The sequence below is a fragment of the Hippopotamus amphibius genome, chromosome 17, assembly GCF_030028045.1.
Source record: "Hippopotamus amphibius kiboko isolate mHipAmp2 chromosome 17, mHipAmp2.hap2, whole genome shotgun sequence".
NCBI lineage: Eukaryota > Metazoa > Chordata > Mammalia > Artiodactyla > Hippopotamidae > Hippopotamus > Hippopotamus amphibius.
In genome coordinates, this window is record NC_080202.1 from 7,647,778 (window position 1) to 7,675,312 (window position 27,535).

Here is a 27,535-nt window from a genome sequence, read left to right on the forward strand (position 1 = left end):
ATGCAGCCAGGGGCCACGACGTGCACGGAGGACCGCATCCAGCACGCCCTGGAGCGCTGCTTGCACGGGCTCAGCCTCAGCCGCCGCTCCACCTCCTGGTCAGGTAGGTCCCAGGGAGCCAGGGAGGTGCACTTAGGGCCCAAGGGAGCCTCAGGGGCTGTGGTGAGCACTGGACCAGGCTCGGAACTGGCCGATTCTGGTTCCAACCCTGTCTGACTGGAGCAAGCCCCCAGACCTCACCTGGGCAGGTGTCCGGCACAGCACCTGCTGGAGAGCTGCCCTCGGTGGGCGGCAGTTTCTCCTTTCCCCATGCTGTCTTCCTCATCCTTCTCACGTGCTAGAAGCATAGCTTCCTGAAGAAGGTATTGGGCCAGGTGAAGTGCCACACTGCTGATTTCAAAAGAGCAGCTGGGAATTTATCGACAGCTTTCCCCAGAATTCACCTGTTTATCTGGTTTCTGGTTCTCTCCATAGCCTCATCCTCCTCTTCCCCATAGAACAATGGAGAATCTCAGTGGAACTTCAGGGAGTAGGAGGCCTCCGGGTCCCATGATCCCCAGGACTGAGAAACAGGGGTATCTGCAGGCCGGGGGAGTTGTCTCCAAGGCTAGAGCCTAATTGTAATAATTCCTTATGCTCGTAAAGTACTTCCACATCTCACTTGCCTCCCTAACTACCCCATGAGGTAGACCCATGCTCCTCGCACACACCTGGTTCCTTCCTACCTCAGGACCTTTGCACTTGCTGCCTGGAATTCTTCCCTCAGAACTACACAGAGCTGCCTCCTTCTCATTCAGGTCTCAGCTCAAATGTCACCTCCTCTGAGAGGCTTTCCTTGGCCTTTGGAATTAAGCTGATCTGACTTTAAATTGTCTCTTACTGGCTGTAGGAACTTGTGCAAGTCCCTTAGCCTCTCAGGACTCACCTGCCTTGTCTGTAAAATGAGAGTAATAACAGCAGGAACCACCTTCCCGAGGGGACGATGGGAGACTCAATGAAGCTGATGTGTGAAAGGCCTGGCACCTTATAGGTACACAGTAGGCGGTCAATAAATGGCAGTTTTCTTCCTTCTGGCCTCCTATCCAGCTTTTAATGAGACTAAGCTTATAGAATTGAGGGGCTATCGTTAAGTCAAAGAATACAAACATAAATGACTTTAGCAAATTTTACTGAAACCTGTGACCATGTGAACACACTGTTTGGGGCCTTCAGGTCTTTGGAAGGAGCTCGTGCACATGAGAGGGCCACTGCCACCGCCACTGCTCTGACTCCCTGTCACACACACACACACACACACACAGGCCTCTGTGACTGCCCCTTTCATTTTGGGGGGTTTACCATGCTGACTGCAGGGAAGTAGTCATTGACAAAACTCTGGGGAAGTTACAGAGTGATGAAGTGCCCTTCGTAGCTTTCAAAATAGAAATGAATGGCGCTTCCCCTGCCCGGGCTCCACTGCCCAGCAGTTCGGGGAGGTCCCATGGCTGTCGCAGACTCAGCCTTGTGTCCTGGGGTGGCGATCTCTGCTTCTGTTCCCCTTCCCTGCATCTCGGAGGATGTGGGGAAGCTGGTGCTCTCCAGATGCACGGGGAGGAGAGTTGTGGCTGGTTCCTCAGCCTCTAAGGGAGATCCCAGCCCCTCTCTGTGTCTCTTGAGCCTCCTGCCTGTGCGGGAAGAAGAAACTTATTATCTTGATGGGGCATGATAGGGTTGAATGTGTTGATCCAGAACTTTCTGAGACTCTTACTTCAGAAGGGAAGGCCCCGGTGCAGCCCCAGGAATTCCCACTTCCCTCCAACCCCAAACTGATCCCTGGCCTCTCCCTCCCTTTGCAGCTGGGCTGTGTCTGAACTGCTGGAGCCTGCAGGAGCTGGTAAGCAGGGACCCCGGCCACTTCCTCATCCTCCTGGAGCAGATCCTGCAGAAAACCCGTGAGGTGAGGGCTCGGCCTGGGTTCGGAGGGCGGCGCTGGGCTCGGCCTCGTAGAGTGGAGAAATAGGTCCCTGCAGGACGTCAGTGCTGGGGTGGCTGGACCACCAGGGGGCTTGGCGGAGGCACTGGAAGCCTGTGAGTTCCCTGCTTCGGTGGTGCTTGTGGATCGAAGGCCTCAGGAACGGGACATGGTCCTTTCACTAAGAACACGAGCTGTGTGAGCCAGGGTCCTGAGTTTAAGCTGCTTGTTAAGACAGACATTGTGGTTCTTCCCTGGTGGTCCAGTGGGTGAGACCCAGCACTCTCAATGCAGGGGGCCCGGGTTCGATCCCTGGTGGGGGAACTAGATCTCACATGCATGCCGCAACTAAGACCCAGCGCGGCCCAAAATAAATAAATAAATTTAAAAAAAAAAAAGACGAACGTCGCTTGTAGGTCAAGGTATTGACTGCAAAGGAGGGAGGACCCATAAGAACAAAGACACAAAAGAGAAAACCTGTTGGAGAGGTAAACCGAGACCTCTTCTAACAGTTCAGTAAATAGACTTTTATGACTCAGGAGAAGAGTGTGTTTAATGCTGAGTTGGGCTGGGGTTCCAGAACAGCTGTGAGTCCCTGAAGAGATTGGCTTTTTTATGAAGAATTTTCTTTTAAGTTTTGTTTCTTTTGATACATGACTGAGTTGGAAAACACATCTTTCTCAGCCATCCCTTTGCCTCTAAGAGAAAGTCTTGGTTTATCAAGACACCCAAGGTTCCTTATTTGCAAAGCAGAAATAGAGACACAGAGGTAGAGAACAAATGTATGGATACCAAGGGGGAAGGGTGTGGGGTGGGAGGGACTGGGAGACTGGGGTGGACGCATATACATTGCTGCTACTATGTATAGAATAGACAACTGATGGGATCGTACTGTACAGCGCAGGGAACTCTACCTAATGCGCTGTGGTGACCCAAATGGGAGGGAAGTCCAAAAGGGGGGGGGGGTGTCTGTACGTGTATGGCTGATTCATTTTGTTGTGCAGTGGAAGCTAACACAATATTGTAAATCAACCATACTCCAATAAAAATTAATTTTTAAAAATTTGAAAAAAGAAAAGACGCCCATGGTTCAAATGCGGGCACCACTATTTACTTGGTGCTTTTATACCCTGATCACAAGCAGACCAACTCAGAAGAGCTAAACCACCTTATAAACCCAAACATAAAGGAACAACCACTGTGTAGCAACAGGGGAGGGTTTTATAGAAGGGGCTGAGCAGCTGGGTGTACTGGACACATGGTCTATTCAGGACCGTGAAGGAGAATTCTCAGTTTGACCCTGCTGACATCATCAGGCACAGCAGAGATGGGGGGCGGTGGGGGGAGGCTTTCTCTGCTTCTTCAACCCCCATGAATTCTAGAATGGATTGGGAGACCACTAGAATTTTGACCAAAGGATTCTAGCTTGTGTATATCCATGCGTATTTGTGGTGTGGTGGGCTCTATCAAAGAGACAATACACAAAAGAATAAATAGAACTTTTAAACACTATGGAAAGTGTTGCTTCAGTTATAATAAAATAAATGCAAATGAAAACCATAATGGCACAGCTTTTGCCTAGCAGATTTGCAAAAACTTTATAATAACGGATGCAGGGAAGGGTGTAGTGAAACTGGTACTTTCATATATACGCGATATTATAAATGGCAAAGTTCTTTTGGAAAGCAATCTGGCAATACGTCTCGGAGATCATAAATATGTGTATAGTCGTGGATCCATTGATGCCGCTTCTTGAACTCTATACTAGACAGATAATCCAAATTTTAGAAAAAAGTGTGCACAAAGGTTTTCATTGCACAAGTACTTAAAATAGCAAGAAAATAATTTTAAGTGCCTAAAATAAAGCTAATAAATTATGGAGATCTACCAGAAGGAGTCTTATACAGCTAGTAAAACTGATGGATAGTATCCAAGGGTAGAAACAAAATTTAATATATTAAAAAATTTCAGGGAATTCCCTGGCAGTCCAGTGGTTAGAACTCAGTGCTTTCACTATTGGGGCCCAGGTTCAATCCCTGAGTTGGGAACTAAGATCCCGCAAGCCCTGCAGCTTGGCCAAAAAAAAAAAATTGCATCAGTAAAATTTATTAAGTGGTTTAGAGGAAATTGATTTAACGTCTCCAAAAATACGGAGTGAGATTCCAAATTCATATTATACAGCAGATAGAACTCTAGGTGGATTAAAGGTTTAAATTTTTAAAAATGAAGCTTCCAAGAAAAGAAGAAAATATATATGAATATTTACATGATCCTTGCATGCAAAAGCAAAAATCCATAAAGGAAAAAGTTAACACTTGTTATTTAGGTACATCAAAAAAATTCTGTAAAATTAAAAGGTCAACAACAAACTGGAAAACATATTTACAACACAAATAACAGATAAATGTATAACAAGGAGGGGGGAAAAGGTGGTCTTAGAGATGGTGTAGCAAAACAGAAATCCATTTATAATGTTGTATGTAAAAGACATGAAGCGTAAAAATATGTACCCAATGACTATAGCTTTGCAAAGGAAAATACTTAGAGAAAAATGGTGTAAGGAGAAGTATGTTGAAACGTTAACTGTGGCTGAGTTTGGAAGGGGGTTATTGTGGGGTGTGTTTTTTTTTACTTCTATTTTCTAAATGTTTGTCTTGTGATTACATTACTTTTCACTTTAAAAAAAAAAGAAAGGAATAGAGAAGAGAGCAGTGCTCGGTTGTGCACGCCGTGAGTGAGACCCCTCCTCTCCTGTCCTCTGCACAGGTCCAAGAGAAGGGCACCTATGACCTCCTCGCCCCCCTGGCCCTGCTCTTCTACTCCACTGTCCTCTGTGTAAGTTCCCAGATGGGCCAGGCTGGGGGAGGCGGGGAAGGAGAGGGAAGAACAGCCTCCATGGAGGGGACAGAACCCTCGCAGCTCGGAGGGAAAAACTGCCCACCAGTGACACTTTAGATGGGTGTCACCCCTCTAATGGCTTCAGATTAGTCCCATGAGAGGCCTCCAGCAACTCCACGTGGCCGCCATCATGCCTGGACTATCTGGGCACCCATGGAGGGGATGCGGTCACAGCCCGTCCACAAACCACCAGAGAGATTCTGTTAAGAGATGTGATGTCCACCTCCTTTTGTACCCCAGTGGTCAGTTTCCCCCAATGTGGTCACCCCCTGTTCACCAGACCGGTGGCACCAAATGACTCCACGTACATTGAATCAATCCACTTCCGAGAATAGACACTGGCTTCTCATGAGGATATTTAAATAAAGGCTGTTTAGGCCTTGAAGACCATTCCTCGAAAGGAGTGGCAGCAACGGCACCATTTAGGATGACCTCCAAGGAGACAGCTCTTCAGAGAGGTGCCCTCGTGTATTTGGCAAACTGTCATGTGGGGTGAAAACGAGGCCCCTGTAGTAGAGACATCCTTGGGTACCATCTTGCCTATCTGTAACTCACTTCCGGTGGGTAACTTTCAATCCTGCCTGCCCTTGTCCTGGGATACACTGCTGCCAGGACGTGTGTGGCCTTTGTGGAACATTCCAGAAGGGAGCAGGGTCTGCTCTGGAGCATCAGTGAGCTTTCTCTCACCCGGACCCCTCTGCTTGCCGCTCCCTCCCCATCCCAGACTCCACACTTCCCACCAGACTCCGATCTCCTTCTGAAAGCAGCCAGAACCTACCACCGATTCCTGACCTGGCCCGTCCCTTACTGCAGCATCTGCCAGGAACTGCTCACCTTCATCGACGCTGAACTGAAGGCCCCAGGTAAGTGTTGAGGCGACCCGCACGTGGGGCAGGGACCACGCGGTCAGGAGTTTTCCAGCTCTTCTGAAACTGCGCTTTGGCTATGACCCTGCTCACTGAGCATCCTTCAGCTCATCTCTGCCTGGGGCCTGCTTTACAGCCCTGGAGTCCCCTCTTCATGGTTCTCGTGCCCACGTCTGCATCAGCATCAGATGGCTGAAGGCAGCCAACACTGGCAGTAACTCAAAGAGGAGTTCCTAGGGGAAGCTGAGCAGGGGTTCAGGGCAAGGAGACCCCACCTCACAGCCTGTGCCTCTGCTCTGGTCAGCCAAGGGGTCTCTGAGCCTGCCCAAGTCAGACAGAGAAGCCCCCACAATGTCGACGAGAGGCCCTTGTTTGTTCTTTTTACCCTGGAACAGGTAGGGGAATGTGTGTCTGGATGGACTTGGTTCTGGCGGGGAAGGTGGCTGGTGCCAGGAATGAACAGGTAGATGGGCACCACGGCGGGTGTGGGCAGGGCCTGGCTGTCCAAGGTTACCTACGTGCATTCTGAAAAGTAGTTCTTGAGAAATTGCAGGTGCTACAACAGACACGAAAATGAGGTCTAACAGAGCTATTGTACAGCGAGAAAAACACGATCAAGTATGATTTACTGAGAGGTGGCCCCATATTAGAGGAATTCATCACATCAGTAGCTCAAAGGAATAAAATCACACAAACATCCCAGCAGATGCCTCTGAAATGTTTGATAGAATTCAACCTCCATTCCGAATAAAAATATTTAAGGTTGGGAAAAAAAAAAGGGACTTCCCTGGTGGTCCAATGGTAAAGAATCTCTCCTGCAGTGCACGTGACAAGGGTTCAATCCCTGGTCGGGGAACTAAGGTCCCACATGCCTTGCACCACAACTATTGAGCCTGCACGCCACAACTATTGAGCCCGCATGCCTCAACTAGAGAGCCTGTGTGCCAAAAACTACAGAGCCTGTGTGCCACGGAGCCCGTGGGCCACAACTAGAGAGAAGCCCACGCGCTGCAACGAAAGACCCAGTGTGCCACAACGAAGACCCGACGCAGCCAAAAATTTAAAACATAAATAAAATAAAATAAATATTTTTTAAAAAATGAAAAAAAAAATCAACATCCATTCCTGATATTCAGAGCCTCTCTAATATGTGGAGGCTATTAATACATGGAAGGGCCCTTAATAAGGTAACAACCCCTAGTGAACTACTAGGAGCATTTCCATTATTAAATCAATACTCTTCCTCTTCATGCTTATAGGCATTTATTTTGTCTATGCAAAGAAAGAAAAAGAAAGAAAGAAAGAAAGAAAGAAAGAAAGAAAGAAAGAAAGAAAGAGAGAGAGATTTCCTCTTCCAGAGAAGATAAAATTGTAATTACATAGAGATCAATCAGTTGCTTATCTGTCAAGACTGAGAATCACCCAAAGAACTGTCAGAGCGGTAATCAGGTAGCTAAGAGCTTTCTCATATAATAGCATCAACCAGTAAGAACACATAATGGGGAGAAAGAAATTTATAATAGCAACTAAAAATATAAAGTAAAGAAATATGAATAACCTACATAGAGAAAGCAAACTTTATTGAAGGATGCAGAATGTAAGCAACATGTTACTGGACTGAATCAATATTGTAACAACATTAGGTGTTATGGAAATAAATGTAACTGTGATAAAAAATACCAGTATCTTTTAAAATTTAACAAAATTAAGTATTGGACAGAATAAATGCTCTACAGTAGGATTTATTATGTGTTTACGTATTCTTAAGGAAGAGTAAGAATGGGATATTTCCCTAATAGGTCTTTAAAAGTGCTATAAGGGTATAGTTATTAAAATAGTACACTATTGATATAAGAATAGATAATGAAAAATAGAATAGCTAGAAACAGATTAAATGTATAAAAATGTATTATATGACAAAGTGGCATCCTCAAATCAGTGATGAAAAAAATTTGTCATTTAATAAATGGTATCAGGATAATTGACAGACCAAAAGAGGATTAAAATTATGTCTTAAAAAAAGTTGAGGGAGGGAGGGGATATGGGGATATATGTATAAATACAGCTGATTCACTTTGGTGTACCTCAAAAACTGGCACAACCATGTAAAGCTATCATATTCCAATAAAGAGCTTTAAAAAAAAAAAGTTGAGTTCTACTGCAAACATAAAAGTAACTTTCAGATGAGTGAAATATTTGTGTGAAAAGTAAGACCATAAAAGTAATGGAAGAAAAATAGGTTACATGACCCTAGAGTAGAGCAGATGCCAAACGTGTGCCCCCGCAAGGCAAAAATAATGAGAGGCTGACAGATGTGAGAGCATGAAATTAAAGCTTCTCTATGGCAAAACCCACCATAAGTGAAAAGTAAATGAAAACTAAGAAAAATATTTGCAACAAAAATTCATGTATCAAACCCACGGAGAGTTCTTTTGTCAACTGAAAACATAAGCAAACACACCAATGGAAGTATGAATAAAGGATACGATTCAAGCACATCAAAAAAGAACCACGAACAGCTGAGCAACACCCCTCCCTCCAAATATTCACCCTCACGAGTAATAAAGAAAATGTCGAACTAAACACTGAGACACCTTTTTCTCCGTATTAAATTGGTAAAGCTAAAAAAAAAAAAAAGAACAAAATACCAGTGTCAGTCAGGAGGAGGACCATTTTAAAGCATTAAAAAGAATATCCTTTCACCTAGAAATTCCATTCCTGGAAGTTTATCCTGATAAATAATTATGGATGTGCAAAGATTTAGCTACAAGTATGTTCTTTTTTTTTTTTTTTTAATAATCAACCAAAAAACTCAAATACTGTACATAGTTGAATATATTGTAGTGAAGTCATTTGGTGGCGTCCTACTCCGTCGTTAAAAATGTTATGATAGAAATGAGGTTCCTGAGATAAAAACGTGTGGAGTAACTTGTTGAGTGAAAAAGCAGGCCCCCAAATACTATGTATGCTGTAATCCCCCTTTTTTTCCCCTTTAAATCTGTATATGCAGCAGACCCTGTTTAGTATTTGAGCGTGTCTAAGTCTCATTATGTGCATTAAATGCACAGAGGACAGAAATACCAAATCTTATCCCGTAATAATTCACAGACCCTAGAAAGCTCAGGACTGAAGCTTTATGTGAAAATTCCTTTGGAGCGGTTTATGACTTCTTTCCTCACCTGATCATCTGATTTGTCTGCCCCCAACCAATCAGCTGATCTGTCTGCCCAACCAATCAGCTGATCTGTCTTCTCCCAGCCAATCAGCTGGCTGTTTTTACAGGCGCTAAGGAGCTGAACAGGCAGAGGCTAGGGTAGCCAAAGTCTGCCAATTACCTGGACCTCACCTCCTGGTAGAGACTCGGGTGGAAGAATTAAGAAATCAGGAAGGCCCGCAGGAGAAGGGGTTAGACTAGGAAAGGTGCTAAGGCACGTGATGAAAAGACAAGTCAGCCAACCTAGCTTTACAAGGCAACCTAAAAAAAAAGGCCGATTTAATCTCTTTTATTCCCTTCCTTCCCACTACCCGCCCCCAGAACGAACAGATCTGGATCGCTTTTGGGCTTCTTGCTGGTGACCAGAATTCCTTTAACAAGAAAGCAAAGCTTTTCTTCCTTTCTATAATGAGACAGAAAGGATTTAAGATGCACATACCTTGGCAGGACCTTCAGTCTCTCCCAAAGATCTAAATGGCCTTCCTTTGAAATGGGTAAGGGAGAGGTTGGGCAGGGGGAGGGCTGTCACCTGCGTGCATGGGTACCGCTTCCCAATTTCAGGTGGAACCAGCTGGCTCCCCTCAGCTGAATGCACGCTATGCCTCGAGATGTTTTTGTGGGCAGCTGAGCAGGAACTCAGCTCCCAGCAGCCCCCAGCGAGCAGATGTAGAGCCGAGGGGGGCGGGGGCCTGTGGCGAGGCCCAGATTGGGGGACGTGGGGTTCTAAGTTTGGGGGACCAAAGCCAGGCACAGCAGCAGCTGGAGATGGAAATGGAGTGAGGGTCCTTGGACTCGGAGCAGAGGGGACTCCTGGAACCCTAGTCACTCACTGCTGAGGGTCTTCCCCTGGACCTTGCCCCTGGGACCATGGGAGGTATGCTGGGGACCGAAGCAAATGACTGGAGGGGGACACTCAGGCCAGGCTGCCCGTTCCAGGGACTCCTCCTCTTCCAGGGAAAGCAGAACCGAAATAGGAAACCATGAGCTCTTTCTCATGTCAGAGAGTCACTTTCAAGCAGTTAAAAACCCTAGCAGTTGTTCAGTGAGCCTGTGTTGAAGACGCCTTCAGCATGTTACTGAGGGAACCAGCAAAGTGGGAGAGCTGGTTTAAAGAAGGGTATGAGAAACTGAAATAAGTTTCTCATCTAAGCCACAAAAAGATGGCAGAATTAGATACAAAATTAGTTAACATGGTATGGGAGAATAAAACGTCATAGAGGGGAAAAAAACCTTTGAAGTTATCTTTTATAGTGAACAAAATTTACTCATCCCACATCCACAAGTGAACCTCTGATTTCACAGACCCTGAGCCCTCATTAATAGCAAGTAGTAAATTAAACCAAATTAGCTTCTTCTACATAACCTTTAAGTGGGCTCATTAGGAGGTGCTTTGGTGTGCTTTTGTAAAGGCACGAGGTAATAGTTTTGCCTTACTGCTGAGCAACTCCACCCCCAGTAACCCCAGCTGAGGAAGGCCAGGCAATGAGCTCTCCAGGAGAGGCTGAGGCTGAATCACTTGGTGGTTACCAGTACTCAGTACTAGACCATCGTAGTTTCAAACCCTGAGGCTGTGGGGCCTTTGGCAAGACAGTTAACGTCATAGGAGCCTCAGTTTCCTCATCTGTAAAATGGGACTATAATAATGTCTCCCTCTCAGTGTGTGAGGGTGGATGCTGGCCTACATTGATTTCCCATTGCCAGGGGCAGTAGGTTTTGGGGTGGTCTTAGCTTAATAGATGGATTCTGGCAAGGTCCCAGGGAGAAGATGACAAGGGACCTGGGGAGCTGGGCCCTCCACCCATGGAGCCTTGGGGAGTCGAGTCGCCATGGAGATGAGTGAAACAGTTTATCCCACTTTGATGTGGCTGGGTGTCAGAGGAAGTGGGCAGGTTATCGAGTCTGCGGGCCTCCCCCTTCTTCCTGACTCCACCCCCAATAGGGTCGCCTACTGCCTCCACCTGGGAGTGGCAGGAAATCTCACGTCAGTGCTTCCGGGTCCTGCCCACCACACCCCTCTTGGGTTCAGCCCACATGTTTGTGGAGTATTTACCCTGTGCCCCCACCGCTGTGCAGACCTTAACACTTGCCTGCAGAGAATTGGTCTGTCATCCTGAGGGGAGACAGCGGGCATCGTACGTGTGAGTCAGTCTGCAGTTTTCAGAGCACCCAGAGTGCCATGACTGCGTCTCACCCAGACCGCAGCCCTGTGGAGTGAGAGGGAAAAGCAGCATCCCTCCCATTTTGGGCGTGAGACAGCCGAGACCCAGAGAAGTTTGATGATTCTTGCTTTAGCTGTAAAGTCACGTGTGAGAGAAGGAACATGGGCTTTGGGATAACAAAGACCTATGCTCTGTCACTTATTAGCTGATGACCTTGGACAGGTCACATAAGCTCTCTGAGCCTCCTTGTCAAAAGTAGGACTGCGTTCGTAGCAGCTCTGTGTGCAGTAGCCAAGACACAGAAGCAACCCAAGTGTCCATCAACAGATGGATGGATGGAGATGTGATACACACACGCACACGTGCACACACACTGGAATATTACTCGGCCATGAAAAAGAATGGAAATCATGCCATTTGTAGCAACACGAGTAGACCTGGAGATTATCATACTGAGTGAAGTAAGTCAGACAAAGACAAATGTCCTGTGATGTCACTTATATGCATAATCTAAAAAAATGATACAAATGGACTTATTTACAAAACAGAAACAGACTCACAGACATAGAAAACAAACTTATGGTTACCAAGGGGGAAGGGTGTGGGGAGGGATAAATTAGGAGTTTGGAGTTAGCAGATACAAACTACTGTATATAAAATAAACAACAAGGACCTACTGTATAGCATAGGGAACTATTTCGTATCTTGTAATACTGGGCGGTCCCAGCTGGTGAGCCCGGTCCACGCCGTGGATAGTGGAGCAGCAACTTCTCCTACTGCTTTTCCTTTCCCCGAGCACCTGCCCACCCTCTGACCTCCTTTCAAAGCAGGAACAAACCTGGATCAGTCAGTTTGGTCTCTCTACTGGTGGCGGGTGAATTCTGAGTATCCTTCAGTGGTCGTGTGTTTCTCTGGGACATGACTAATGAAAGAGTTTGCATTTTATACTTTTCATCTGTGAGTATGGAATGAAGGGTTTACACACCTTGAAAGAACGTCCGACGTCACTGGCTGTAGGTGGGGGTCTGTGCCGTTGTTACCGAATGAACACTCTTTGACACCAGATGCGTGGGGTTCCCCCACCCACACACCAAACAGTTCTCCACCGCTCCCGGCCCCAGCTGGGTGTCCAGCGATTCAGCTCAATTCTGACCCGAACTACCTGGGGTCTGGCAGACCGGACAGGCCAAGGGCTGAGTCCCACAGACCACCCCCACTTCAGATGCCCCGTCCCTTACTTCTGACTGTCCAGCTATAAAGCGGAGGTTCCCAGGACCTCCTCCTCCAGTTCTTTAATTCGCTAGAATGGCTCATAGGACTCAGGAAAACACGTTATGTGCATCTACTGATTTATTGTAAAGGATGTGGTAAAGGATACAGATGAACAGGCAGATGAAGCCGCACACAGGGCGAGGTCCGGCGGGGGCCTGGTGTGGGACTTCTGTCCCTGTGCTGTTGGGGTGCGTGACCCTCTCCCAGCCCTGCAGCTGAGGCGCTTATGAGATGCTTATGGAGGTTCTGTCAAGTGGGGTGATCGATTAACTCCTGGCCATCGGTGATTGACGCAGTGTCCAGCCCCTCCTGGAGGGAGGGGGAGGTAGTCACACGGCTGCTTCCTTCAGGCAAGTAGCCCCCTCCAGAAGCTGCCTCGGGGCCCACCAAGAGCCACCTCGTTGGCATAAACTCAGGTCTGGTTGAAGGGAGCTTGTTATGAATAACAAAGACACTCCTCTCACACCTAATCCCTCACTTTCCTCAGGAAAACAAGTTTTAGGCTTTCTGTCTGAGGAACTGGGATGGAGACCACATGTATATTATGTCACAATATCACAGGGGGAGATTTGGAGGGCAGCTCTTCCAGAAATCACAGGGTATGACCGTTTAGGGCTTAGCCAGATGGCTTCTAGCAGAAAACCCTGAATAACAGTGGCTTAAACTCATAAGGGTTTGTTTTTCTCTTACATTAAAAAAAATCTGGAAGAAGGCAGTCCAGGGTTGACACAGGGGTCCCACAAACATTCTGGATCAGCCTTCTCCCATCTTTCTGCTCCACCATCCTTAGCAGGAAACATTGTCCTCAAGTCACTTCATGGTCTAAGATGGCTGCTGGAGCTCTGGCCATCATGTCCCCATTCCAGTTAACAGAAAGGAGGAAATGAGGGGAGTTGCAGAAAGGGGTCTTCCAGAGGCCCCACCCAACTCCTTCTGCAAAGGAGGTTGAGAAATGTGATTTATCAACTGGGCATATCACTCCATGTCCCACTGGTGAAGAAGAAGGCGGTGGGTGTTGGCTAGATGCCTAGAAGTCTCCACCGTGTTTGACCTACTAGTAAGAGGGGACTGGAAGACCCAGACTGGTCCTGTCGGGGTGACTGTCAGCAGGGTGGGGAGAGGGCTGGGGTGGCAGGCCTCACCTCACCCACCCCCAGGCCTGAAGGCTCTGCCAAGCTGAGGCTTCGTACGCCCCCTGGGCATTTCTGGGGGGTCACTGCAGCATGTCTTTTTTTTTTTACATTAGCCTGTTTATTCCAAGAACCAAATCCCCTCTGCCCACATGGCCTTCTGCCCAGTGGCATCCTCCCCGTGTTTTCCTCTCGCCTTCCTGACCTGGCTCAGACCACATCCCTTCCCACCCTCCACGTCCTCCCCGCCCTGGATTTATTCACACCTGAGGCCGTGCCTCACCTCGTCCAGGGCCTGCTGGGGCCTCATGGTCCGCGTCCCCAGTTCCCGCAGACTCTCTAGAGCCCAGGCCCACTGCAGAGACGGGGGGCAGGAAGCTGCCTGGGGGGTTCGTGTCGGGGTCCCATGGGGGTCAGGAAGAGGAGCACGGCATCGTCTTATGCTGGGACTGCCATGCAGCGGAGGCGGGGCCTCCCCTACCTGGTGCCAGCCCTGGGCGCTCCGCGGAATCGTGGCGCTCGCCTTCTCAGGGGAAATAGCAGACAAATCCGGACAGTGTCCTTGCTGCCCGCCACACGGACGCCCAGGCACCGTGTCACGTCCTCAGTGTGGACGTCCTGCAAGAGTGTCACTAACGTGGTACCAGTTCCTGCTCAGTGACACCGGTGGTGATTGTCACGCATGCTCTGTCTTCCTCGTCAGCTGTCCTGTGCAGAATGCCCACTTCTAGTCACTACTTTAAAGAAGAAGGAAGGGCGGGGAGGGATAAAGTAGGAGTTTGGGATTAACAGATACACACTACTGTATATAAAATAACCAAGAAGGACCTACTGTGTAGCACAGGAAACCATATTCAATATCTTGTAATAACCTATGATGGAAAAGAATCTGAAAAGCAATAGGTAGATATATATATGTGTGTATAACTGAATCACTTTGCTGTATACCTGAAATGAACACAGCATTGTAAATCAACTATACTTCAATCAAAAATAAAATAAAATACATTAAAAAAAATTAAAAACAGGGGAAGCTCAGGTGGTTAAACCAGGCTCAGTTACAAGGGGGCTCACACACCTGGACAAGGCACTTGAACTTCACCTTGGCCGCCCACCGTCAGCTCCCACTCACCGGGACCCATCTCTCGCCCGTATGAGATTTCCTATCTGTTAGGACCTGACATCGAACAACCTAAGCGTGTTTTTTGTTCAGCCTTTGGGCCAGGCTTGGTCCAAGAAAGCGAGTCCCAGGAAGTTGTTCCTGTCTGCTGAGATGCCCAGGGTAGAGGGGGTGAAGGTCAAAGGGGGAGATGAGCCCATCGCCCTGAGGTTCCCAAATAGGAGGAGGTCTGTTACCAAGAGAAGCCAAGGAGGGGGGGTTTGATGGGTGTCTTTGGGGAAGGGGTAGAGTTTCAGCTGATGCTGCTGGCATCCGTTCAGCACTGGCCAACCAGCTCTGGAAACAATGCCCTCTGGGCCCCCCACGAAGGCAGCAAAGTCAGGCAAACAGCAGCGCCCAGCCCTGATGCCGCCACGATCCCCAAATGAGACCATCAAAGCTTTATCTTAAGATAGGCAGGTGGAGACATAGAGGGTGTTAGAGAATGTTCCTTGTCATGAGACTAAAGGGAAGAGTGGGCTTCAAGGAGGAAGTGGTCGACCGTACCACCAGGAGTGTGGCCCCGGCCTGGCCTGCGTCTACAGGGGCAGAACTTGGGCGGGGTGGGGGGGGGGGCGGTGACAGGTCAGCGGGGTGTGGGTCGCCTGTTAAAAACACTACATGGTAAAAGAAAAGTGTGGATAGGTCAAGAGAAGACTGCTGTCTGTGTGTTTTGGGGTCGGGGAGATTAGGGGGCAGGGAGACCCGGGTGGGGGGTAAGGGGGACACTCCTACAGCGCTTTGTTGGGGGTTAAAGGGGCAACGAGGGGACTTTTCTCGGTCATGCCTGTGAGCGGCCACCAGATGGCACCCTGAGTCCTGAGCGTAATCCCCGCTGTTTCAGGGACTTTCCTGTCAAAATAGACATAACATTGACATCTAAACACATGACAATTACATAAAAGGCACACCAAACGAAAGGCCCGCAAATCAAAGCAATTCGGTCCCAAGTTGGAATAGCATAAATTGGGAGGAAATGTTCGGTCATTTACTAAGCGAAAGTCGTGGCCCTTGTGTTTACCTCCGGCTCTAACCCCAGTCGTGGCTTTGACTCCTCCGAGGGGCTGCCTTCCTGCTCCCAGCTCGTACCCAGTCACACCCGGCAGGGCCCCCGTGATGATGCCCAAGCTCTAACAAGGAGGCTGCCTGCCCCCCTGAATGCCAGCCCCATCGGTGAGGAGAGCGAGCTATTGTGTAACCTCCTCACCATGGCTGACATAGAACTGAGTACATACTTTCCAGCTGCAGAATTGAGTCACGTTGCAGGGAAAAAGGGAAAACTTTGGCTTGTTTATTCTCAGCACCTCTGAATCAGAGAAGACGGAGAGGTGGATTAAGCCAGAGAGGAAGGCGCAGAGGGGGTCCGTGGTGCAGAGGCTCAGCCCTAGAGAGGGACAGCGCCAGGCAGGACCACGGGCCCCTGAGGGTCCCCTGAAAGCGTGTGGGAAGTGGGGCCTGGATGCTGAGGGGGAGGTGGGGAAGGGGAGGCTGGCCGGGGCGGAGGCTAAGCTGAAGGGTGTCCACTGCAGAAGGACACCCGGGACCAGGCGAGGGCCGCAGTGACAGAACCAGGACCAGATGGACAGCAGGAGACCCGGCCTCTTCAGGGGCCCCGTTCTCCTCCCAGGGTGCCCTGCCCCACAGTCTCTGAAGAGTGAAGCTTTGCAGGGTGGGTGGGGCCTGGGATTCAGACTGTTTAAGACCCTGGTAGCCACAGGTCTAATCTACCCCTTGTCCTGACCCTCAGGCAGGACCTCCCAGCCGGATTCTCCAGTGCTGGGGCTCCTGCCCAGGCGCAGGGCCATGACTGCTGAAGGAACAGGGAAGTCCATGAACTGTTTTTTTTTTTCGCTTTTGTTTTTGGCCACAGGAATCTCCTACCAGCGACTGGTGAGGGCCGAGCAGGGCCTGTCCACTAGGAGTCACCGCAGCTCCACTGTGTGAGTGCTCTTGGGGAGGGAGGAATTGGGGGGGATGTTTTGTGCACATGCTCTTTTTTCTAGGCTAAGGGTGTTTCATCAGATTTCTAAATGGGTCTGAAACTTTAAAAAAAAGGGGGGGGGGATTAAAACCACCTGCCTTGATTGTGCCAGGTGCTGAGCAAGCACACATTACCTTACTTTACCCCCATTTTTCAGATGAGGAAACGGAAGGTCAGAGAGGCCAAGTAACTTTCCCAAGGACACACAGCTAGTAAGTGTCTGAGCCAGGATTTGAGCCTAAGACTTACTCAGGAGCCCAGGCTCTTTCCATAATGTCTTTTTACCTGTTAGTAAAACAGCGTTTTCCAAACTTTTTGACCAGAACCTACAATTAAAAAAATGCATCTTATATGAAAGTCTGGTGTATACACACACACACACACACACACACACACACACACACGAGTTGAGACAAGTTTCAGGAAATGAAACTCACCCTCTCCCAAGGATGAGTTTTGATCTATTCTAGTCCATCTCACTTTTACTTCTGGTTGTGATTCCCCGAAGTGATTTCATTACCCAATCGTGGTTCCCTGCCTGCAGTTGGAAAAGCGTTAGAGAGGAAGCTTCCATTCCGAGGACCCTCCCATGGGCCTCCAACCACATGGGTGCCGGAGACCGCGGCCTCTACCAGATCAGATGTTCTGGTCGCCCCAGCCCCTCTCCATCCTCAGCCCGAAGAGGTTCACAGCACATTCACTGAGCAAACATGGTTTGAGTTCCTCCCTGGTAAAAACAAACAGAAAAGCCAGTGGTAGATTTCGAGAGAGACAGAAAGGGCATTAAAAATGTCTTATAAATGTTGACTTAGTGAGTAAGCAGGACCCCGCAGGGGGCTGAGGCAGGTGGATGGTGGATGATTGCCCATGAACTCTAGGCACTTCTGAGCCCTGAACACTGTTGCAAGCATGTCTCCATCATCCAGGCCTTTTGTTGACCCTGTGAGAAGGGTATCTTTTAGATCCGGAAACTGAGGCACAGAGAGGTTCGGAGAAAGAGCTTCGAGCCCAGAGTCAGTCTCACTTTGGTTATCTGTGTGCTGGGAACAGGCATGCAGAGGAGGTGCTGGTGGTGAGGGCCCAGCTGTGGCTGGCCTGGTCCTGTATACAGTGGAGTTCAATGCATGTCCATGAGGGGGTGTGATCCAGCGGTCGGTAAAGGAGGAGGACTCCGTAAGGGACTGTTTACTGGGGCCCGATCCCTTTTTCTTACAAATAGAGAAATCAAAACCCCAGGGTTTAGGTTTCTCCCTAAACCCTGGGGACTCTGACAGAGCCTGGTCCCGTTCCTGAGCCCTGACCCCAGGGCCGGCTCTGGGACATCCATCCACAGACACTGGCAGGAAGGCCGCCTGCCTGGTGCTTCTTTGCTCTGGGTTTAAACGCAGTGCAGACTTGTGAGAGAATGAGAGCAGGCGTGAGCAGATCATACTGAAGGCTTTACAGATATAATACCGCCATGGCTGGAATACCTCCGAGAAAACGCAGTGATGGGGGTTGGCGGGGGTGAAGTGCGAACAGGCACGTGTTAACTGTTCACTGAGTGATTGATCCTCAGGGTTCACGATTCTCTTAACATTTGGGTATGTTTGGAAATTTCCATAATGAAGACATTTAAACACTGGCATCAAGAGGGAGCCCAGGGCCCCATCTTGCCATCTGAGACGAACCACATTCTGCCTACGGAACGTGTATCTCTCTCAATAAATCTGCTTTCACTCAAAAAAAAAAAAAATCGGGAGCCCAGGGTCCAGGGGGAGGGGAGGCGGGACCCGCACTCCCTCCCTGACCTGATGCGGGTCCGCGTGACAGCTTCGGCAAGTTAAGAAAGGCATCCCCTGTGAGCAGAGGAATCAGGTGCAGCCCTGACTTGGCTCCCCTTCCTCCTGGCCAATGCCACCCCACACCCCAACCCTTGGCCTGAGGAGCAGGGCACAGGCTGAAATTTCAGGCCACACGGCACAACACCATGTGGCTGTCCTACTGTCCCCTCCCCAAAAATGGCCTCCTGGCTTCCAGTCACCTCACCTGAACTACAGTCTTTTTTTGCGCCGTCTTGCATCTGTTCAGATGCCCTATAGGAAAAAATGTTTTGTATAAAAATAAAGGTAGAATTTAATTGTGAAAATTGAGTTCAATTTGAAAACCCCAGCTGAAAAGTACTCGAAAGTAGATCATAAGCTTTCCCCTTGGCACTGGGACCCTTGAGCCCCCAGCCTCTCTCCTGGCCTCAGGCCCCACCTGGGCTCTGAGGAGGCGGGGGGCCTCAGTGGGGCAGAGCCCCGGCCAGCACGTGGGCTCTGTGGCTGCCCCCCGCCAGTGCCCATGGCCGGTCCTCTGTGTCTCCAGCACCGTGCTGCTGCTGAACCCGGTGGAGGTGCAGGCCGAGTTCCTCGCCGTGGCCGACAAGCTGAGCACGCCCGGGCACTCGCCACACAGCGCCTACACCACCCTGCTCCTACACGCCTTCCAGGCCACCTTTGGGGCCCACTGTGACCTCCCGGGTCTGCACTGCCGGCTGAAGGTACGTGCCTGGGGCCCTGGGCTCAGCACCGCGCCCTCCCAGCAGAGCACCTCTCTGCAAGGACAGGGTCCCCTCTCTGCTCTCTCTCCGAGGCCCGGGTACGCTGGCCTCCCTCACCCCGAGTAACACGGCAGGGCAGTCGCTGGCGGGCTGGCCTCGTTGAGAGGTTTCTGTTGTGTTGGGTCCTAGCCCAGGTGGGTGGCACCCTAGACAGTAGGGCTGGACACAGAGCCTCCGAGGATGGCGTGGGCTGGGTGGAACAGGAATGAGCTTTAGACTGAAGCTGGAAGCTCTGGGGTCTAGTCTGAGCTCTGTGACAGGTCAGCTGTGTGGCCCTGTGCAGTGCCTTCCCCTCTCTGGGCCACAGCAGTGCTCTCTGAAGTCCCTCCCAACTCCGCAGGGCTCTGGCTCTGGGCCTTTCTCTCTGACCATTTCCAGAGAACAGGGGCCGAGCGGGAAGCCTGGCTCCCTGATTAGCCACGGGTATAGGCGGGTGATGAGGCCTGGGAGGGACCGGTCACAGGGAGCTCAAGTCGAGCGGCCAAGCCGTGGTTTGAAAGCAAGCCCGCCTCCCCCCGGGTTTCAGTCCAAGACCCTGGCGGAGCTTGAGGACATCTTTACCGAGACGGCGGAGGCCCAGGAGCTGGCATCTGGCATCGGGGATGCCGCTGAGGCCCGGCAGTGGCTCAGGAGCAAGCTGCAGGCGGTGGGAGAGAAAGCCGGCTTCCTTGGTGTCTTAGGTGAGGCTCCGGGGGTGGGCATTCTCCCCGTGGCCCCACCAGCTCCCCAGGTGAGCGGCCCGGGTCGGTCTGGTGGTTCCGCTCCACACAAGCACTCAGGGACCCAGGTTCTCCGACACCTCCTTGCTCTACCGCCCCAAGGGCCGGTTCTCATCTGCAGGGTTAGGGTTGGGCTGCCAAGGTCACCAGCAGGGCGGCCTGTGGGAGGAGGAAAAGAGAGTGGTTTCGTTCCCACAATGAAGATAATGCAGAAGTCGCAGGGACCCCTTTGAGCCACCTTTGTCACATGGCCTGCCGTGCCTCAGTGGGTCCGGGAAACGTCTGTCACAGAAGAAGGGACGCCTGATGAGATGATGCCATCATTCCCTTGTTTGAACTAGAGGTGCAGAGGCTAAGACGTGGCCACATTCACGTGGCCACATTCACGCAGCACACGAACGGGCTTGACATCTACCCTCTGGCTGCGGGCCAGCCACCCCAGCTTCCAACTCAGCCCCTGCCCACCCGGCTGCATGTCCTGTGTCGGTCGTCTCCCAACTCTGGCCTCTCCTCCAAAGTGAGGGGACTGAGCTGGACACTCTCAAGGCCCCTACCCAGCTCTCACCTCCTGCCCCTCCCTCCCCCATTCCTGCAGACACTGTAAAACCTGGCAAGCTTCGCACCATCCCCATCCCTGTGGCCAGGTGCTACACCTACAGCTGGAACCAGGACAGCTTCGGTAAGCAGCCCGCTGGGGCCCTCACGGTGCCCACCCCCTCAAACAGCCCAGGCTCTCTTCTTGTGCAGCTGCCTCCCGCCCCACCCCATCCCCGGCCAGACCTCCCACCTGAGCAGGCTCTGAGCAGAGCAGGGGGTAGGGCTCTGAGTCCTGGGCTGGCCCTCTGCCCTCCTTCTGCCCTCTTCTCCCCAAGTTCATTTTGTCTGAGTCTGTCGCCCCTCCCAAGGGTGTGCAAGAGGGGTCCCAAGGGCCCAGACACCCAGACGGTGCCTCCCCTTGCTTCCCTGCAGACATCCTGCAGGAAATCCTGCTCAAGGAACAGGAGCTGCTCCAGCCAGGAATCCTGGGGGACGACGAGGAGGAGGAAGGGGAGGACGAGGAGGAGGAGGAGGAGGAGGACTTGGAGACCGACGGGCACTGTGCCGAGAGGGACTCGCTGCTCTCCACCAGCTCGGCAGCCTCCCACGACTCCACGGGGTCCCTCACCTCGTCCCGGGCCTCAGGACCCACTCTCCCCCGCCACGTGCTGACTTCCTTCGTCTCGGGCCTCTCGGACGGCGTGGACAGCGGTTACGTGGAGGACAGCGAGGAGGGCTCCTTCGAGTGGCCCAAGAGGCCCGGCAGCCAGGAACGCCGGGGCCACCGCAGGTCCGGGCAGAAGCTCAACAGGATCTATAAACTCTTCAAGAGCACGAGCCAGCTGATGCTGCGGAGGGACTCCCGGAGCCTGGAGGGCAGCCCGGACAGCGCCCCGCCCCTGCGGCGGGCCGGCAGCCTCTGCAGCCCCTGCAGCTCCCTGGATGGCCCGGCGCTGCCCCCCTCCCGGGCCCAGCGCTCCCGCTCGCTGCCCCAGCCCAGGCTCAGCCCCCAGCTGAGCGGCTGGCTCCTGGCCCCCCCCTCCCGCCACCAGCGCCGCCGCCCCTTCCTGAGCGGGGATGAGGACCCCAAGGCCTCCACGCTGCGAGTCGTGGTCTTCGGCTCCGATCGGATCTCGGGGAAGGTGGCCCGGGCGTACAGCAAGCTGCGGTGAGAGCCGACACCGGGCCTCCGTGTGCCCTGGGCAGCGGGGGGCTGGTGCTGGCGGCATATGGGCTCGGGGACTGGGGGACCGAGGGGCTCCCCTCTCACCAGCCTCCTCTCGGCAGGCGGCTGGAGAACAACCGTCCGCTCCTCACGCGGTTCTTCAAGCTTCAGTTCTTCTATGTGCCGGTGAAGCGGAGCCCCGGGACCGGCACCAGCCCCAGCCCAGCCCCTCGGAGCCAGATGCCCCCGCTCCCCACAGACTCCCCGAGGCACCTCGGTGCTGCGGTAGGTCCCCAGCCCTGGGCCCAGCAGGGTGTTTAGGGGGTGCCTCCTCCTGCCTGTGCCTCTCCCTCCCGCGCGTGGTCCCTGCCCTGCATTTGGTGGTGGGGGGAGGGGGGCACGTTTTGCTCTGTGACGTGGACTGAGCGTTGTCCGGCTTCTCCGAGGGCGGGGGGAGGCTCAGGGTGGGGCTGCAGGTACCATCCAGGGCCCCGCAGCGAGGGTGACTGGGGACGACTCTCGCCCCCGCCCCAGGAGCTGGGCGCGGCCCCCTGGGAGGAGAGCACCAATGACATCTCCCACTACCTCGGCATGCTCGACCCCTGGTATGAGCGCAACGTGCTGGGCCTTATGCATCTGCCCCCTGAGGTCCTGTGCCAGGTGAGCGGCCCCTTTCCTGGGTGCAGGGGCAGGGCCCTGGCTGTAGTCACCCAGCGTCGCTTTGAAGGCCCTAGTTTGGGGAATCTAGCTTGAGGCCCCCCTGGAGGACCAGGGCTCACTTGGGATGGAGCACGGAGGGTGGGTGGAAGCAGGGCTGAGCTGCACCCAGGGCTCCAGGGCCCAGAGAGGGGTCACGTCGCTGAGAGGGAGGGGTCCCAGGAGGGTCCAGGTGCCTTAGGCTTCGGCCCCCTTCCTCAAATCCCAGCTTTGTCCAGCTCGGCCAGGGCCTCCCTGGAGACCCACGTGGGAGGGGACGGCGGCCGGGCGGTGGGTCGTCCCCTCTCACCGTCCCCTCCCTGGCCCTGTCTGTCCCGGGATCCCTCTCCTCCGTGTGTCTGCACCCCTGTCTCTCTCCCTGTCCTCCTCCCTTTCTCCCTCCCTCTCTGTCCACCTGTGCCTTGGGTCGGGCTCCACCCCCACCTCCAGCAGTCTCTGAAGGCTGAGTCCCGGCCCCTGGAGGGCTCCCCTGCCCAGCTGCCCATCCTGGCGGACATGCTGCTCTACTACTGCCGCTTCGCTGCCCGGCCGGTGCTGCTGCAGGTCTATCAGACTGAGGTAAGGCCCGCCCCCCTGCCCCCTCCCCCCAGACTCGCTGCAGGGCCGCCCTCACCCCCCGCAGCTTAGGCAGCCGCCTGGCACCAGAGGAGCCTGTGCTGGGGGCCCCTCCGGGAGGTCCACGCTCATGCCTGCGCTCCTGCCCTCTCCAGCTGACCTTAATCACCGGGGAGAAGATGACGGAGATCTTTATCCACTCCCTGGAGCTGGGTCACTCAGCTGCCACACGCGCCATCAAGGCTTCGGGTGGGTGCCACCTGGGTCCCCGTGGGGGCCGGGACCCTGGGGTGGCGGGGCTCGCGGGGCCGGGAGGTGGGGCCCTGGAAGTGGAGCTGGAGGAGGTGGGCCAGGATCGGGGGCCCTGGGGAGGGGGGCTCCCAGGGTGGTGGGGCAGGAGGGACCAGAAGGGGGCAGGGAGGCAGGGCCCGGGGTCCGTGAAGGACACTGGAAGAAGGAGCAGGAGGGCTGTCTCTGTGCGACACAGGTCCTGGCAGCAAGCGGCTGGGCATCGATGGTGACCGGGAGGCCGTCCCTCTAACACTACAGATTATCTACAGCAAGGTGAGGCTGATGCCGGGCCCTCCCCTCCGTGAGCTGCTCCCCACGCCGCCTCCCCAGGGCCAGCCTCCCGCGTGCCCGGGCCCCAGTCTTTAAACTGGAAGGTCACAGCAGGCGTCCCAGGCTCTCCTAGAAGCTGAGGGAAGGGGGAAGGAGAGGCAGTGGACCTTTCTCTCCCCCTCTGCCTCCAAAGCTCCCCTCCCCCGGGTTCTCCCCACTGCTGGACATGCTCAGCCCTTCCATGAGGTGCTGGGGCCTGGCCGCAGGGCCGGGGGTGAGGATGGGGCAGGGTGAGGACCAGGCCAGGGTCCTGGTGGGTGTGTGGGAGTGGGTCTGGTGCGAGGGGAGTTGGGGGGGAGGGGTGCCCATGAACACAGCCCGGCTCTGGGCCATGACAGGCCCACCTCCCAGACGGGGAGCCTCCTGCCGTCTTCCCTGCCTCCCTCCCTCCCTCCGGCAATTTGAAAGATATTTATTGAGCACCTACTCATGTCAGGGCCAGGCTCTCCCTCTAACCTTTCTAGAGCAGGGAGACAGACAATAAACGAGGAAACAAAAAATGTCCAAGTGGGGCTTCCCTGGCGTTCCAGTGGTTAGGACTCTGCACTTCCAATGCAGGGGGCAGGGCCCAGTGTCAATCCCTGGTCGGGAAACTATGATCCCGCAAGCTGCGTGGCACGGCCAAAAAAAAAAAAAAAAAAAAAAAGCCCAAGGTAACACCAATGAGTGGCACGTGATGACAAGGCAGTGGAAGGGCTGGTGAGGTAACGACAATGGGATTCTCCCCATTTGGTGGCCGAGGAGGCGGTTAGGAGGCACTGGTCCTCGCTGGGTGCTGTGTGCCAGGTGTTCGTTAAACACCTACTGTGTCCCAGATGTTGTTCACGGCGCAGGAGATTCACAAGAGTGAGCAAAGCGCTTACAGTCTAGAGGGGTTAGACGATCCCACAACATGTGTGATTACAACTGTGACAAACAGGAAAGGTGAGTGGTTCTGTGAGAACCCTTAAGGGAATTGTTCAACCCAGTTAGGAAAGTTACATAAGGCTTCCTTGAGAAGGGCCATTGAGTCAATATTGGAAAGAAAACCAGGAGGTAGTTAAGTAAGAAGAGAGATGTGCCCTCCAGGGAGAGGTAATAGCACGTGCAAAGGCCCTGTGGTGACAGAGAACACGAACATCAAAGGGTGCTGCAGGGCAGCTGGAAGGGCTGGAGCAGAGACAGTGAGTGGGGACAGGATGATGAGTTGCGGCTTAAGAAATTGGCAAGGCTGGAATGCCAAGGGCCTCGGTTCAGGGAGAGGGGTTTTGCCCTTGTCCTAAGAGCGGTGGGTATCCTGTGAAGGGGCTTCAGTTTGGGGTGGGGCAGGATCAGATCTGAGGTTTGGAAGCTCCCTGCGGCAGCTCTGTAGGGAACATCAGAGGGGTGCCCAGCGGGCGTGGGAAGGCCAAGTTGGAGGCTCCCGTGGTTGTCCAGGAGAGAGATGTGGGCAGCCTGCTCTAGGGTGCAAAGAAATGCAGGTTATATGTGAATCACATGAGCAGCAGGACTTAGGTATGGATTAGAAAAGGAGAGGCCCCAACTCCTGGGTTTCAGCCTTCTGTGCCTGGCAGGACCATTTTCTCAGAAGCAGCCCAGGTGCGGGGGTGGGTGGGTGTGGGCCGTGGTGGGCTTGAGGTGGCCTTGAAAGGGGAGGAGTGCCCAGAACAGGCGGTGGGAGGGCGGGCCTGAGCTGTGGAGGTGGGGGTATAGATCATGGGGAAAGGGCAGGGAGAGAGGCTCCCTAATGAGAAAGTAGGAATAACAGAGCAGAGGCCCCAGGGGAAGCTCCTGAGACCTGCGTCCTGCGATGGGGGCAGAGGAGGGTGGCGGTGCAAAACAGAGGCCCCAGCCGGGCTGGCGGTGGGGAAACCAGGAGCACGGCCACGGACCCCGGGAGGGGAGAGGAGTGAACAGGATGCAATTCTCCTGTGAGGTCAAGCATGCCGAGGACGGAGAGTGCTGGTGGGTTTGGTAACACGGAGGTCCCTGATGAAAGAGACATTCCGACAAGGACCCAGAGAGGGGCTCTGGCCTGGCCCTGCCTGGGACCCCTCCCCGTGGGCCTGTCTCTTCCTCACTTGGGGCTCAGAAGATCCTCAGATGGCCCCTTGAGATGCTCTCCGCGCGCGCACCCCACGACCCGGTCACCAGGCTGACCCAAGGACCAAGCCAGTGACCTGATGCTCCTTCCTGGAGCCAGTGAGGTCTATACAGGGGTCACGGGGCTCTTGGTGAAGAAGCTGGCAAGCTCGGGTGAACGAGAGCGAGCTCCCTGGGTGCGCTGGCTGCAGGCAGCGCCCCGTCGCTGGTGGGCCTGGAGCCGCTTCTTCAAAGAAGAGGCGGCGGGCACGGGGGCCGCGGCTGAGAGGGTCTGGCTTTGCTGCCTTCCCAGGGGGCCATCAGTGGACGCAGTCGCTGGAGTAACATGGAGAAGGTCTGCACCTCCGTCAACCTCAGCAAGGCCTGCAGGCAGCAGGAGGAGCTAGGTGAGGGGGCGGGGTGAGGGTGGCGGTGCGGGCGGGGTGAGGGGCGGGTGGGGGCGGGGTGAGGGTGGGGGTGCGGGCGGGGTGAGGGGGCGGGGTGAGGGTGGGGGTGCGGGCGGGGAGAGGGGCTGGGGTGCGGGCGGGGTGAGGGGACGGGGTGAGGGCGGGGGTGCGGGCGGGGTGAGGGCGGGGCTGCGGGCGGGGTGGGGACGGGGTGGGGGGACAGGGAGGTGGGGTGGGGGCAGGGGGTGAGAGTGGGCTTGGGGCGGGAGGGGTCCCGAGCCTGGCCTGAGCCGCCCCTGCCCTTCAGACTCCAGCACGGAGGCCCTGACGCTAAACCTGACAGAAGTGGTGAAAAGGCAGAACCCTAAATCCAAGAAGGGCTTCAACCAGGTAGGGGCTTCCCCTTGCTCCCCACCATCCCCTTGGGAGACGTACTGGGCATGTGTGTGCCTGCGTGTGTGTGTGTGTGTGTGTGTGTGTGTGTGTGTGTATGTGTATGTGGGGGGGGGGACGTCCGAGGGATGCGCTGGGGCGTGTGGGTGGGAGGAGAGGCAGGTGAGGGTGCGCACACGTGCGGGGTGTCAGGGGAGAGGGCACCCTTGTACCTGCAGAAGGGCTGCGTGGTGGCCGCCGGGGGAGCCCTGAGTCCGAGGCAGGGGGGGCTCCGTGTCTGGGAACCTGGGCTCTCGTGGCGAGGGCAGCGGACAGTGCGCTTTCTCCTCCCAGGACACCAGACTCAAGAAAGGGCAGAGACGGGGGAGGGGGCAGGGCGTGAGGGAGGGACCCGGCCCCCGCGCTGCCCCCTCCCCGGACGCAGTTGGGCGGTTCCGAGGGAAGACGCTGGCCGCGCCGGGCCAGGGCTCCGGGGTGACCTGGGCCTTCCTTCCAGATTAGCACTTCGCAGATCAAGGTGGACAAGGTGCAGATCATCGGCTCTAACAGCTGCCCCTTTGCCGTGTGCCTGGACCAGGACGAGAGGAAGATCCTGCAGAGTGTGGTCAGGTGGGAAAGCGTCACCTCCCCCCACCCCCGCCCGGGCCCGGAAGCAGCTGGAGGGACGGGAGGCCTGCCCTGACACCCGCCCTGCCCCACAGGTGTGAGGTCTCACCCTGCTACAAGCCGGAGAAGAGCAGCCTCTCCCCCCCACCCCAGAGGCCCTCCTACCCGCCCGCGCAGGCGGCGCCCGACCTCTGCTCTCTGCTCTGTCTGCCCATCATGACGTTCAGCGGAGCCCTGCCCTAGCGGCCTGCGCAGCAAGCCAGGGGTCAGCCTCCTCGGAGCCCCCTCCCCCGGGAGGGCCTCGCTCCCGGTGGAGAACCCGACGGCCCTGGGCTGGGCCCTGCAGCGGGCGGGCGGCAGGGGGCTGATGGCGTCTCAGGGCTCTGTTTGGGAAAGAAACAGGCATTAGGGAGACAGGCCTGGCCCCACAGCCCCTCAGATTCCTCAGGTAGAAAGGAGAGAGCTGGGTGAGCTGGCCTGCGAGGGCCCTGGCCTCTAGTGTGCTCTAGGCTCCTTTCTAGAAGAAAGATCTGAGGCTCT

General features: G+C 54.0%; 1 protein-coding gene and 2 long non-coding RNA genes across 4 annotated transcripts; 1 reads left to right on the top strand and 2 right to left on the bottom strand.

Moving 5' to 3' along the window:
* On the top strand, positions 1–27,294 carry PIK3R5 (phosphoinositide-3-kinase regulatory subunit 5). Of its 2 annotated transcripts, none has more exons than XM_057716392.1 (18): positions 1–103; positions 1,836–1,936; positions 4,718–4,786; positions 5,574–5,712; positions 16,520–16,589; positions 18,980–19,154; positions 19,741–19,894; positions 20,529–20,612; positions 20,903–21,638; positions 21,758–21,920; positions 22,170–22,295; positions 22,782–22,910; positions 23,063–23,156; positions 23,395–23,471; positions 25,903–25,996; positions 26,304–26,386; positions 26,886–26,998; positions 27,091–27,294. In XM_057716392.1, exons 1-18 carry the CDS (start codon positions 1–3, stop codon positions 27,236–27,238), a joined length of 2,658 nt encoding a protein of 885 aa, XP_057572375.1. In that variant the 3' UTR covers positions 27,239–27,294. The 2 variants fall into 2 exon arrangements, with proteins under 2 accessions (XP_057572375.1, XP_057572376.1); XM_057716393.1 differs by having other exon boundaries at positions 22,785–22,910.
* On the bottom strand, positions 12,431–14,108 carry LOC130840674 (uncharacterized). The gene is made up of 3 exons (XR_009050039.1): positions 13,972–14,108; positions 13,051–13,202; positions 12,431–12,669 (listed from the first exon to the last, which is right to left on the bottom strand). It is a non-coding gene; the product is annotated as an uncharacterized LOC130840674 (long non-coding RNA).
* LOC130840673 (uncharacterized) lies at positions 14,110–19,849 on the bottom strand. Its single transcript, XR_009050038.1, has 6 exons — positions 19,776–19,849; positions 18,659–18,705; positions 17,263–17,357; positions 17,068–17,168; positions 16,916–16,956; positions 14,110–14,227 (listed from the first exon to the last, which is right to left on the bottom strand). It is a non-coding gene; the product is annotated as an uncharacterized LOC130840673 (long non-coding RNA).
* Positions 27,295–27,535: the final 241 nt, after the last annotated feature.